This window comes from Rhincodon typus, chromosome 24 (genome assembly GCF_021869965.1).
Source record: "Rhincodon typus isolate 14 chromosome 24, sRhiTyp1.1, whole genome shotgun sequence".
NCBI classification, from domain to species: Eukaryota; Metazoa; Chordata; class Chondrichthyes; order Orectolobiformes; family Rhincodontidae; genus Rhincodon; species Rhincodon typus.
The window spans coordinates 11,342,422-11,356,529 of NC_063355.1; the positions used below are offsets into that span (position 1 = coordinate 11,342,422).

Genomic DNA, 14,108 nt, shown 5'->3' on the forward strand with positions numbered 1-14,108 from the left:
GAGTGGTAAACAAGACATCTGGCACGCTTATCTTCATTGGTCAGACCACTGAGTGTAGGAATTGGGACATTATTTTGCATTGTACAGGACATTAGCGTGAGGCCACTTTTGGAGTACTGTGTGCAGTCCTGATTGCTCTGCTATAAGACGGATATTATTAAATTGGAAAGGGTACGGAAAAGGTTGACAAGGATGTTACCAGGACTGGAGGGTTTGAATTATAAGAAGAGGCTGGTTAAGTTGGGACTTCTTTCACTGGAGTGCAGAAGGTTGACAGAGGTTTAGAGGTTTATAAAATCATGAAGAGTAAAGATAAAGTGAATAGCAAAGGTCTTTTTTCTCTAGGGTAGGGGAGATCAAAACTAGGGGGCATAATTTTAAGGTGAGAAGAGAAAGACTTAAAAGGGACTTGAGAGGTGCACACAGAGGGTAGTTCATGTGTGGTATAAACTGCCAGGGGAAGTGGTGGATGCAGGTAAAGTTACAACATTTAAAAAACATTTGGACAGGTACATAAATAGGAAAGGTTTGGAGGGATACGGGCCAAATGCAGGCAAACGGGACTAGTTTAGTTTGGGATACTTGATTGGCATAGATGGGTTGGACTGAAGGGTCTGTTTCCGTGCTGTATGACTCTATGACTCTATTGTTTGAATTTAAGTGAGAGAGGATCTTATTAAAATGTATAAAACTGTGACAGGGCTGGATAGATAGGACGTAGTGACGACATTCTCCTGACCTGGGATCACAGTCTCAGCATATCTAGGAGGCTATTTTGAATGGACATGAGGAGCAATGTCTTCATTTCAGAGGGTGGTGAACTTGTGGAATTCTCTACCAAAGAACACTGTAGAGGTCGAGTCCCAGAAAATATTTAAGAAATTGATGGACTTCTAGAGACTAAAGTTGTCGAGGAGTAGGGAGAGAGCACGAGTGTGGCATTGAGACAGAGGATCAGCCATGATCATAATGAATGCCGGAGTGGGCTCATTAGGCTAAGCGGCTTGCCTTGGTCCTATTTTCTACATTTCTAAGACTTCTTATGCCAACAACCACTGATAGTCTCTAATACACATAGAGGGTGAAGGAGGGAAAAATGTAAAAGGAATTGTCAACTACATTTGAATTCAGGCGAAGCTTAATCTTACCTGAGTTGCACCTAATCGAATATGTTCACTACCTAAAGCCACCTGGATACATAGATGTGCTGTGTTGTAAAATTATGTGCCTGTCTCTAAGCTCATATTGGATGAGCAGTTTTGAATTGTATGGGGAGTGTACAGTATTGGAAGTAGAGAAGAGTGGAACATATTTATGTTTACAGGCCAATGAGGATAGTGTGTGATCTCATGAAATAACACACTAGCCAATGGAAACAAAACCCGCACAGTGAATGCCCCAACTTGCTGATTTTATTTGGCCTGGCACCATCTTAATTCCAGTTCAGACACAAAGTAAAACTGACTTCGGAATCAAAGTAGCCTCCAGAGAGAGGGACAAGAAGACATCATGACGTTCGGATCCCTCAAACCCCCTTGGAGCTTCACACTGATCCTCCAACGCCTTCACCTTTTAGCAAGGTCTCTCACCAAACTCAAATAACAGCAATAGGCTTCAGCAAATAAACTATAGGTCGGTGGAATGGGAGGAGGTCTACAATCTACTGAGGTTTAGAGGGGATTTGCGGAAATACATTTTCACCCAACAGATGGTGGGTATCTGGAAGTCACTGCCTGAAATGGTGCTAGAGACAGGTATGATCACAACATTTAAGAATTATTTAGATGACCACTTCAAATACAACAGCATACAAGCCTGCTAGCCAAATGCTGCAAAATGGGATTTGAAGAGATGGATGTTTGATAACTAGCGTGGACATGATGGACCAAAAGGCCTCTTTCTGTGCTGTACGGTGTGCTGGGCGGCACGGTGGCTCAGTGGTTAGCACTGCTGCCTCACAGCACCAGGGACCTCGGTTTGATTCCACCCTCGGGCAACTGTCTGTGTGGAGTTTGTACATTCTCCACGTGTCTCCAGGTGCTCCGGTTTCCTCCCACAGTCCAAAGATGTGCAGGTTAGGTGGATTGGCCATGCTAAATTGCCCACAGTGTTCAGGCATGTGTAGATTAGATGGGTTATGAGGGATGGGTCTGAGGGGCAGTGTGAACTTGTTGGGCCGAAGGGCCTGTTTCCACACTGTAGGGATTCTTTGATTCAAAAGTTCTATGACAATTGTCACCTCAAAGCAGACAGTTACCCACAAACAAAAGGCATTTGTGTGACTCTTGACAACCAAGATATACAAGGGTCAGCAGAGCCAAGGGAGTCGGTGGGAAAGCCATCTCAGAGTTATCAGAGAATCTGCCAGAAACACCAAGAGCCCTGGGTCTGATGAGAAATCTCTCTCGAATACAGCCAGCTTCTGTAATCTGCTTGCTAACTAAAGCATGATAACATATGTGTCCTTCTGTAATAAGGCACAACTGGCTGCCAATTTGTTCCAATGTTGGAGTATCAATAAACTCTCATAATTCCACTGATTATTTGTAGGTTGCTATAAGGTAGACATGGGATTTCAACACCATATTTCACAGCTTCAAACTCTGAAGAAATTTGCAACTGCAGGAATTTAGGTAAAAGGAATTTTTTGAATGGATTTCAGGAATTGCCATCCTCTGTATATGTGGGATTTATGCCCACAGAACAAGTTTTGAGCAATCGCATTTTTGAAATGGAGAATTGCTGGGAAAAAAAGGACGCGTTTTGTTGAAGATTTTTGTCTGGCGTTCATCAGGTCAATTTGCAAGAAATACCAATGCAAAGGGAAAACAATATTTATACTGTATGTGGACTCTGCTTGGTAAGACTCAAGTAGAATGCACAAGTTAATGATACATGACAGTTAACTGACAGGCTTTGTTTAAATTTTCGAACAGGCAGGTTGACTTTGGTGAAGATACTGGCCTGAGAAATTACTGAAAACGACAAATGCTGGAGATTACAGCGGGTCAGGCAGCATCCATGGAGAGAGAGTAAGCTAATGTTTCAAGTCTAGATGATTTTTTCATCAGAGCTGAAGTGAAGTGTGGAGGGGACAGCATTTGGGCACAGCAAATGAAACTTAGCAATGTTGGATTCACAGACTGTTTTAAGATATAAAGTTCACCAGACTGTCTTGGGTTGACAGTTTTACTGTGAAGGAGTTGAGCCAGTCAACTGTTGTTGGCTTTCTGGGCAGGCATGTATGCGGTCACCTGGAATGACAGGCCCATTGACTGTTTGAACAGCAACAAAGGATCATTGTTACTGAATGGAATAAGAACAGAAGGTACTAGAAACACTCAAAGTCTGGCAACCCCCATTGGAGAGTGGAATAGAGCTAATGGGTTGGGTTTTACTAATTGTCTAGAGAGTCACTGGGGAGCAGTGGCTGGGTGGGAGTTGGGGGTGGGGGGGGGGGGGAGGCACGGTGGTGGTTTGTACAATGGAGGAGAAGGTGTGTTGATGGAGCCTGACACCTCTGTCCCACTGTGGAAGGTTCTCAGTGACAGGAACAGCGCGGGCAGAACTGCCCACTGACAGGAGATGGGCATCTAATCGGTCACCTCTGCCCCCGACTGGGATGTGGTGGGGAGCCATGGTGACTTGCCAGTGGACTGAACCAAAGGGCAGGGGGAGGCATCTTAATAGCCACGCCGTGGCACACAAAGGGGCCGTCCAGCGGCAAGTGCCAGCCCCATGGCTGAGACGATACCGCTGGATTGGAGCGGTGAACCGTTCTCCAATTGCCAAGGCCTGCTGGAATCAGTGTAAAGAAAGCTGCCTTTGCCCTTTGAGGCCATCCCAACATGGGGGTGCTCTGTTCTTCTTACCAATGGCCTTCTCTCCCTGGGTGGCACGGCTGAAATGCCACCCTCTTGACGTGACTGGCAGATCTGTGAGGCAGCCCATCATCCTCAACTGAAGGACAGTCTTCCGATGGCAGCCATTCACTCAGCCGATGATACTATCCCGCCCAGGATCCTGCCTACTGAATGCTCAGGCTCGAATGACAATCCGCAATTTGGGAAAACACAACCCAATGTTTCGAGCCATACAGCACAGAAACAGGCCCTTCGGCCCATCAAGTCTGCACGACCAGCTGTCTATTCTAATCCCATTTTCCACCACTTGGCTCATAGCCTTGTCTGCCTTGGCATCTCAACAGCACTTCTAAATACTCCTTCAAATTTATGAGGGTTTCTGCCTCTAACGCCCTTACAGGAAGTAAGTTGCAGATTCCCACCACCCTCTGGGTAGAAAGGTTTTTCCTCAAATCCCCGCCAAACCTCCTGCTGCCTGACTGTAAATCTATGTCCCCTGGTCACTGATTCCTCCACCAAGCGGGAAAAGTTCTGATAACTTTTCATCAGAAAGTGCTGCCACAATGCTCAGCAAAGCATTTATAGAATTCTCCAGTACGGAAACAGGCCATTCTTTGTGACTTCAGACTTCCAGCATCTGTGGTATTTTGTAGCATTCCAGCTGGCCAACACCTTTACCAGGAAATTCATTTCCACAGGAATTGCGTGTCCCACTACTTTTTTTTTGTTTGTGGTTGAAAGAAAAGCAGGCTTCCTGTGTGTGTGTGCTGGTGGTGGGAGAAGCAGTTCCCTTCTCCCCGTTCCTAACATATTCAGCAATTGCGGACAATCTCACTGAAGGACTCAGCACACCTCACCGGCCACGGTTGGAACGCTAAACTGTTTAAGAAGAGTTTTGCGCTGAAAACAAGCGGCGCTTTATGAAACGGCAAAGCGGAAGTGTCTCACCGTGTGGGTTTTGAAGCTGGGCCATTGTAGCCATGAATGAACTCTGAGCCATGTGACCCTGGACCTGATGCATGATTGGTTGCTGGTGGTGGGCATGCAGTTGCTGCGGAAACTGCACAGGCTGAAGGGTCGTCAGGCTCCCGCCCATGCTGTTAATGACCGGAACGTTCTGAGCTTGAGTCGTGGCGAGGCCTGGAAACACAAAACCAAGTATTTGCCTGAGGGAATACTTTTGCTGGCACACTTTGCATAGTCAAGACCACAAGACACGTTAAACAGTTCAAACTCAACACACACCGTGGGCCAATGGAAGTTTTTCTTTTGGATCATGTGAGTTTGTGCCAAAGGTTTAGCAGCGACCCTTTCCACTTCCAGCAGCAACTCAGCTACCTAATATTCCACCTCAGTCTCATGGGGTAGAAAGACGTGCATTTATATAGTGCCTTTCAGGACCCCAAAATATCCCAAAAAGTGTTTTACAGCTAATTGAGTACTTTTGTAACATAGTTACCAGTGCAACACGAGAGGTGTACAATCCGTTTGTCTTGAGCAAGATTCCACAAACAACAATGTGGTAATGGCCAGATAATTTTTTAAAATTCATTCACAGGATTAGGGTGTTGCTGGCCAGGCAGCATTTATTGCCCAGAGGGCATTTCAGAGTCAACCACATTTCTGTGGGTCTGGAGTCACATGTAGGCCAGACCAGGTAAGGATGGCAGTTTCCTTCCCTGAAGGACGTTAGTGAACCAGATGGGGTTTTCCCCAACAATCGACAATGGATTCACGGTCATCATTAGACTCTTAATTCCAGACATTTTATTGAATTCAAATTCCACCATCTGCTGTGGCAGGATTCAAATCCAGTCCCAGGAACCTGATTTGGATCAACAGTTTAACAGATGAATACCACTAGGCAGGGATAAATAGGAGTCCTGCTCTTCTTCCAACAATGGGATGGAATCTTGAATATCCATCCAAGAGGGTAGAGAAATGCAGGAGAGACAGTACCTCCAGCAGTGCAGCACTCACTTAGTATTGCTGTATGTTACTAAACTGCATGCTGAAGTTTCTGGAATGGGATCTGAAGCCACGATCTGCGTCAAAGTCCAATGCGTCAGTAATAGTTGGCATTAGTCTGGGAATGGCCAAAGGAACATATGGATCGATCAACTTAATCAACCCAAAATGTCCCTGCCCTATTGTAAGTGCTTTTGTAACTTGTTTATGTTTCTTTGCCTTCATTACTCTATCTGAAAGCCTATTCCATATATTAATCTCACTTAGCGTAAAGAGAAAGGTCCTTACATCAGTTCTACTTTTACTAGTTTGAGCCTCTATCTGCACAAAAACAAAATACTGCAGACACCAGACTCCTGAACCACAATCAGAAAGTGCTTGATGATCTGTCATTGAGTTAAACTGTTGACGCAGTTTTCTTCCTCCATGGATTCTACCTGACTGGCTAATCATTTCTAACATGTATTGTGTGTTTTTTCTTTAATTTGCATCATGTTCATAACAAACATCCTGGTAGTGAGGCTACAAAAGGCAGAATGAAAAACACACAGAGAACCGCTGGAGAAACTCAGCAGGTTTGGCAGCATCCTGGGAAAACCACCTTCACGACCATTGCCTCTCCCCTGCCAGGTAAGTATACAGATGCTCTTCTTCAGAAATGAGAAGGGTCCCGACCTGAAAGGTCAACTTTCCTGCTCCTCTGATACTGCCCGGCCTGCTGTGTTCCTCCAGCTCCACACTGTGTTATCTCAGACTCCAGCATTCGCAGTTCTTACTATCTCTGAGGATATCGATAGTTATCACAGAGTGATTTCTCCAACCTCTCTTTCCTCTTCCAGTCAGAAATGACACCCACAATGAAGAAAACAAACCTAATAAAGTCATAGAGTTATACAGCACGGAAACAGACCTTTCAACCCAACTCATCCATGTCAACCATGTTCTGAAACTAGCTAATCCATCTTGCCTATGTTTGGCCCATATCCCTCTCAACCTTTTCCTATTTGTGTACCTGTTAAAATGTCTTTTAAATGTTATAACTGTACCTGCACCTACCAGTTCTGCTAGCAGTTCATTCTACATATAAACCACCCTCTGTGAGAAAAGTTACCCCCACATTTCTTCGTCTTCTCGCCTTAAAAATATGACCCCTAGTTTTGAGCTCCCCCACCTTAGGGAAAAGACCTTTGCTATTAACCTTATTCATGCCCCTCATGTCTTTATAAATCTCTATAAGATCAATCCACATCCTCCTATGCTCCAGTGATAAAGGTCCCAGCCTATCCAGCCTCTCCTCATAACTCAAACCTTCCATTTCCAGCAACATCCTGGTAGATCTTTTCTGAATCCTCTCCTATTTTATAATATCTTAATCTTTTTCTTCTTGTCCCTGATTACTTGCCTGCCTATGTTTGACCATACCGTCCTCCTCCAATGCCATCCATCTGGCTGGGACTGCCCTCACATTTTTTTTTCTTTTCCTCATTCACGGGATGACGGCATTGCTAGCTAGGCCAGCATTTATTGCCCAGAAGGCAGTTAAGAGTCAACCACATTGCTGTGGGTCTGGAGTCACATGTAGGCCAGATCAGGTAAGGATGGCAGTTTCCTTCCCTAAAGGGCATTAGTGAACCAGATGGGTTTTTCGCGACAATCGACAATGGATTCACAGTCATCGTTAGATTCTTAATTCCAGATATTTATTGAATTCAAATTCCACCATCTGCCATGGCGGGGTTTGAACCCGGGTCCCCAGAACATTATCTGGGTTCCTGGATTAATACTCCATTAATAATACCACTAGTCCATCATCTCCACGTGGTTCCATTCTGATTCATCCAATCATTGCCAAATGAAATGGCTTCTCTTCCCACTGCCACACCTCTAGTGTCCCCCAATCCTTGACCCTTTCCTGTTTCTCACCCACCCACTGCAACTTCAAGTGTAAATGTAGCATTGGTGTTCACATCAACATTACCATCATTGTTTTTCAGTTCATACAGCTCCACTCAGGGCTGATCTGAACACAAAGGTGCACTTTGTGGTCATCCTGTGCTCCAGGTTTTAAAGGGTAAAAGTAAATAAAGGTAAAACTTCATAATTTGCCTCTGTATTGAATGTAGGAGGATGGGGGACACCAAAACCCCTTGTGCTGCCCCTGCCTCCACAGCTGCTATTATCAGACTGTTTCTTAATATCCAGTATTGGATCAGCACAAATTTTCTCCAATTAAATGTTGGGAAGACAGGAAGCATTGTCTTTGAGTCCCACTCCAAACTCTGTTCCTTTGCTGCCAACTCCGGCCTTCTCCCTGGTAACTGAGGCTGCACTAGATGGTTTGCAACTTTGGCATCAAACATGCGAGTGTGGCATAAGTAGGGCCAAATCCCATTCACCCATCACCTCTGTGATCACTCACCTACCTTGGGTTCCCAGTCCAAAGCATGGCCTCGATTTCAAAATGTTCATCCTTGTTTAAAACCCTCCATGACACCACCCCTCCCTATCTCTGTAAGGTCCTCCAGACTCAAACCCTCCTGAGATACCTGTGCTCATTCATCCAATTCTGGTCTCCTGAGTTTTCCGAATTTGAGTGGCTCCACTACTGAAACCTGCAGCTGCCTGGACCCTAAGCTCTGGAATCCTCTTCCTAAACCTTTCCACCGCTCGATCTTATTTAAGACCAACCTTAAAACCTCCTTGGCCAAACTTTGGTCACGTTTCATAACATTTCCCTATGTGGCTCAAGCTTGACTGTTGTTCTATCACACTCCTCTGAAGTGCCTTGAGGTGGTTTAATGTATTGAAGGTATTACATAAAAACAAGTTACTATTGGGTGGGCCAGATCTACTGCACCAGCTGGATCCTTTCACCTGTCAGTTTTCTATGTCCACATGACACGATCCTCATCAGAAAAGAGCCTTTGTTATTGAATGCTTGTGTAGAGTACGCAAGTGCCCTCTTGAGTGAAGTCATAGAGCCATACAGACCCTTCGGTCCAAATAGCCCACATCGACCATAATCCCAAACTGAACTAGACCCATTTGCCTGCACTTGGCCCATATCCCTCCAAATCTTTCCAATTCATGTACTTATCCTGCATCCACCACTTCCTCTGGAAGTTCATTCCACACATGAACCACTCCCTGTGTAAAAAAAGTTTCCCCTCATGTCCTTTTTAAATCTTCCTCCTCTCACTTATTGAGGAAAGCAAACATTTTCATTCACAAACTTGCTATTTTTTTTAAAGGCTTTATTTTTTTCCGAATGGATGAATGGGAGCCTGCAAACATAACACTTCAAAGTGAGATGTATCTGGCCTTCCCACTGACTGTTGTGTCTCTCGCGGTATACCTCCAGGTACAGTCACACAGGGCCAAATAGCCTCCTTCTACAACACAATGATTCTGTGACTTTGGGTTGCACAGGATGAGACAGCTCTCTTTGTTCTTTGACATTTGGGTGTTTCACGATTACTCGCTATTTACAACTTCAATTGAAATCTTAATTCCAGCAAACTGGAGAGCCCTGGACTGGGATTCCCTGTAGGAACCCTTGTTGGAATGCAGTCACATTCACCTAGTGATCCATAAACAGCTTTGTTTCCATCTGCTTAGTGTGTCACAGACTAATATCCTGATTGTGTTGACTTTTTCAATGGGTAGTGCTGGCTAAACCAGGCATGAGCTGCAGACGTGGTTACCCAGACAATGAAAACTTATTTCTTTTAATTCATTCATTTTGTGGGATGTGGGTGTCGCTGGCTGGGCCAGCATTTCTTGCCCATCCCTAGCTGCCCTTGAGAAGGTGGTGGTGAGCTGCCTTCTTGAACCGCTGCAGTCCACCTGCTGTGGGTTGACCCACAATGTCCTTAGGGAGGGAATTCCAGGATTTTGACCCAGCGATCGTGAAGGAATGGCAATATATTTCCAAATCAGGATGATGAGTGGCTTGGAGGGGAACCTGAAGGCGGTGGTGTTCCCATATTTCTGCTGCCCTTGTCCTTCTAGATGGAAGTGGTCGTGGGTTTGGAAGGTGCTGTCTGAGGATCTTTGGGGAATTTCTGCAGTGCATTTGTAGATGGTACACACTGCTGTGACTGAGCGTCAGTGGTGGAGGGAGTGGATGCTCGTGGATGTAGTGCCAACCAAGTGGGCTGCTTTATCCTGAATGGTGTCAAGCTTCTTGAGTGTTGTTGGGGCTGCACTCATCCAGGCAAGTGGGGAGTATTCTATCACGCTCCTGACACAATTCCTGATATATAGAATTCATCTGAAGACGGGTTTTGAAGATTTCCATTGATGGGACTGTGACCATTTTCTGTGACATTTATATGTATTGAATTGAATTGAATTGAATTGAACTAGATTTACTGTCACATGCACTCAAATAATTACAGCGAAGAGTTTACAGTGCCATCTTACATACATGGTACCTAGGTGCAGATTCTTCAGTATTTAGTCCTTGGGAGGAAAGCTTGCACTGTTTTGAAAACTGATGACAGTTTTTTTTTGTGTTTTGTCATTGCCAGAAGATATCAAGGGTTTGTTTCTGCCAATTCTCACCAATCCATTCAATATTTTATAGATCAGAACAGGTGCAACATGTGGCCTGCAGAGGCTAGACCAGTAGACAAAAGGCAACAAGACTCCTAAACTCAGAGATAGTAGGAACTGCCTATGCTGGAGTCTGAGATAACAAAGTGTAAAGCTGGATAAACACAGCAGGCCAGGTAGCATCAGAGGAGCAGAAAAAAAGGGTCCAGACCCGAAACGTCAGCTTTCCTGCTCCTCTGATGCTGCCTGGCCTGCTGTGTTCATCCAGCTCTACACCTTATTATCTAAGACTACTAAACTGGTGGTACTGGAGCTCCATTTTAAAGATAACAGGACAGGTCACACCAGTGTGTCTCTGATGTGAGTATTACTAGTCTTCTCCTTTGGATGTGCAGGACAGCACTCCCACTAACCCTTGTCCAGGACACAGAGAAGAGCAGGTCTGTGGGTTTGTAATTTACCGTAGGCCTGGTTCTCCAATCAGAGGCCACTTCTCTCCTGCATTTGGTACGAAGGGGCTCACTGTGACTGAAGGAGCAGCAAACAGTGAAGACGCCTCATATCTCCTTAGCTTCCATGGAGTCTATTCTCTCTGGTGCTTTGGCTGCACAGTCCCTCTGTCTCTCTGAGTTTCTGTCTCTCTCTTGGTCTCTCTGTCTCATGTTCTCTGTTTTTGTCTCTCTGAATCTCTGTCAGTCTCTTTCTATGTTCCTCTCTCTGTCTCACTGTCTTTCTGTCTCTTTCTCGCTTTGTCTATTTTCTCTTTCTCTGCCTCCCCTCTCCCTGTCAATTTCCTTCTCTCTGTCTATCCACCTCTCTCTCTGTCTCTTTGTCTGTTTTTTTTCTGTCTCTTTTTCTATGCTGTGAGATCCTCCTGTGAGTAGAATGCTTATGTTACAATCGCAACCACACATTCGTGTGTCAAGCATATTGAGACACGCCTAGGTCTTATAAATAATATATGCAGATATAAATGCATGCTCTTTCTGTCAGAACTCTTACTTCAGATCAATTTACTTAGAATCTATGAGGACAGGTAACAATTAAAGCAAAAACCATTGCCCCTTTTAAGAGAATATTTAAAATGTTGGAAGGTATAGGGCATTGAGGAGAGGGCAAGGCAATGGGATCTGATTTACATTTCTCTAGCAAAGAGTCAGCATAGACAGAATAGGCTGAATAGCCTCATTCAATGTTGTAATCTTTGATAGTATGACTATCAGACCAGTCAGTACTTTTACCAAGTTCAGGAATTTTCTGCTTTTTAATATTTGTTCTTTGAATAATATGTTAACATGAGACATCATCTGTATGCGATTATCATTCAAATAGATGGTGAAGATCTTACGATTTAGTTACACTGGAGCCCTGGGTTCTCTCAGTATCTTGTCTAACATTTCCTCCCTCAGAAAAAAATTATAAAAACAGATTAATTAGTTACTAAATTGACTGCCTGTGGGATCACAAAATGGTTGCCATGATGTTTTCGTACATAACAGCAGGAATTAAATGTGGAGTGTGTGTGTGATGGGTTAGAAGATGCTTATTCCAGCAATGTGAAGGTCCTACTCACCGATGACCAATGTAGAAGCTCCTCCATTAGTGAGTGCGGGCGACAGACAGGTTGACTCACTTGGTGCTATGGCCATGACGCTGGGTAAGGAAGCCATGATGAGGTTCTGGGTCTGCTGGGCCACAGTGTGCGGGTTGTGTGGTAAACTGTGAAGAGCAGTCAACGTACTGACAGGGGGAAGGGTTCCTCCTGACGCAGCTATCTGTGAATAAAACGGACCCGGTTAAAACAGGAGAAAACTGGGCGACTATTACCACTAGACTATTAATCCAGAGACCCAGGTAATGTTCTGGGCACCTGGGTTCGAATCCTGTCATGGCAAACAGTGGAATTTGAATTTTCAGTAATAATAAGGAAATAAGAGTCTAATGCTGACCAGGAAACCATTGCTAATTATCAGGAAAAACCCACCTGGTTCAGGAATGTCCTTTAGGGAGGGAAACTGCCATCCTTACCTGGTGTGACCTACATGCAACTCCAGACCCACAGCAATGTGGTTGATTCTTAACTGCCCTCTGGGCAATTAGGGATGGGCAATAAATGCTTGTCTAGCAAGTGACACGCACATCCCACGAATGAATAAGATAAAAAGACAAAATGTGAAATCCCACAACATACTGCAGTCTGTTACTATGCATTAGAAGGCACATTAGGGCCTTAGCTCGGCCTTACACCAACTTCCAACTTAATTCCATCCATTACATTAAGCCACCTCCAGGGCAGGATTTGTGAGGGGGCAGGGAAGAGACACAGAAACATAGAAAATAGATGCAGGAATAGGCCATTCGGCCCTTCGAGAGCCTGCACCACTATTCAACATGATCATGGCTGGTCATGCAATCTCAGTATCCCACTCCCGCTTTCTCTCCATACCTCTTGATCCCTTTAGCTGTAAGGGCCACGTCCAGCTCCCTCTTGAATATATCTAATGAACTGGCCCCTACAGCTTCCTGTGGGAGAGAATTCCACATGTTCACCACTCTGTGAGTGAAGAAATTCTTCCTCACCTCAGTCCTGAATGGCTCACCCCTTATTCTTAGACTGTGACCCCCTAGTTCTGGGCTTTCCCAACTTTGGGAACATTCTTCCCACCAGTAGCCTGTCCAGTCCCATCAGGATTTTATGTGTTTCTACATGACCCCTCCTCACTGTTTTAAATTCCAGTGAGTACAAGTGCAATACAAAGTAATGGGTTGCCATTTTTTGATGCGTCTAAAGCCAGATGCCAATGAGGTCCTTTTTGAGGATGGACTCAGGTTGGTGTTAACTGCATTTCATCTTGGAGATGGCACATGGCTACCACGAAGCTTGGTGAAAGGATGGCCTCATTGTCACACAGAAATTTCCCGCTCAGTGGTTTGGACTGAGAGTCAGAGAATGGAATGCTGGAACTGGATAAAGGTATCAGGGCAGTGGTCAGGATGAGTGACACTGGCCTGTGTCAGGACCTGCACATCATCACACAGCCGCTGCTGCCATGAGAGTGGAAGCCCAATGTCTGTACAGTCTCTCAGCTCGAGTGTTGAAACACATTCAAGATATGGCCTGCAACAGAGCAGTTCAGCAATGAAGAAGGGTTAGAGAGGCTGGGGTTGTCTTACACAGAACAGGGGGAAGGCTGAAGTTGCAGGGTGCTGATTGAAGAGGACAAAGTTATGAGCCGTATAGATAGATAGCAACTTTTCTCCTTAAGAGAGGGGTCAATTAGCAAGTGAAGGTGGTTGGGTACAGTCAATGAAACCCTCCACCTGGGGTTAGCCTGAAATCCTGGTCAAGTCCAGAATCCTGCCTTCAATCGGGAAGGAGGTGAAGTTAGCTCTGGTGAAGAGTAAATCTGTGGATAACCAATTTTGCACAGGGAGAGAGAGAGAGAGATTAAACTCGTTTAACTGCCTCGCCTTCAGTCCATAAGCAAAGTGCCTGACTTCCATACGCTGAGGTGCATTTGCAAATCATCATTTGTCAAGTTGGTTAAAAAGAAGTGACTTGTGCAGCAAACTCTCTCTCAGGTTTAATCAAGAAGGTCATATTCATTGGCAATCAAACCTGAGATGGGCTTCAGAATCTCCCCCACACACACACACAGACACACACACACACACACACACACACAGACACACACACACACACACACACACACACACACA

At 44.9% G+C, this 14,108-nt stretch overlaps 1 protein-coding gene across 1 annotated transcript in view; it reads right to left on the reverse strand.

Moving 5' to 3' along the window:
• The window catches only part of LOC109926186 (hepatocyte nuclear factor 1-alpha-like), a 135,940-nt gene that overhangs the window by 54,708 nt on the left and 67,124 nt on the right, over positions 1–14,108 (reverse strand). The window contains exons 2-3 of the mRNA XM_048611705.1: positions 11,962–12,163; positions 4,812–5,003 (exon numbers count right to left, since the gene is read on the reverse strand). Coding sequence (XP_048467662.1) covers positions 4,812–5,003; positions 11,962–12,163 — 394 coding nt within the window. The remainder of the gene's footprint in view (positions 1–4,811; positions 5,004–11,961; positions 12,164–14,108) is intronic.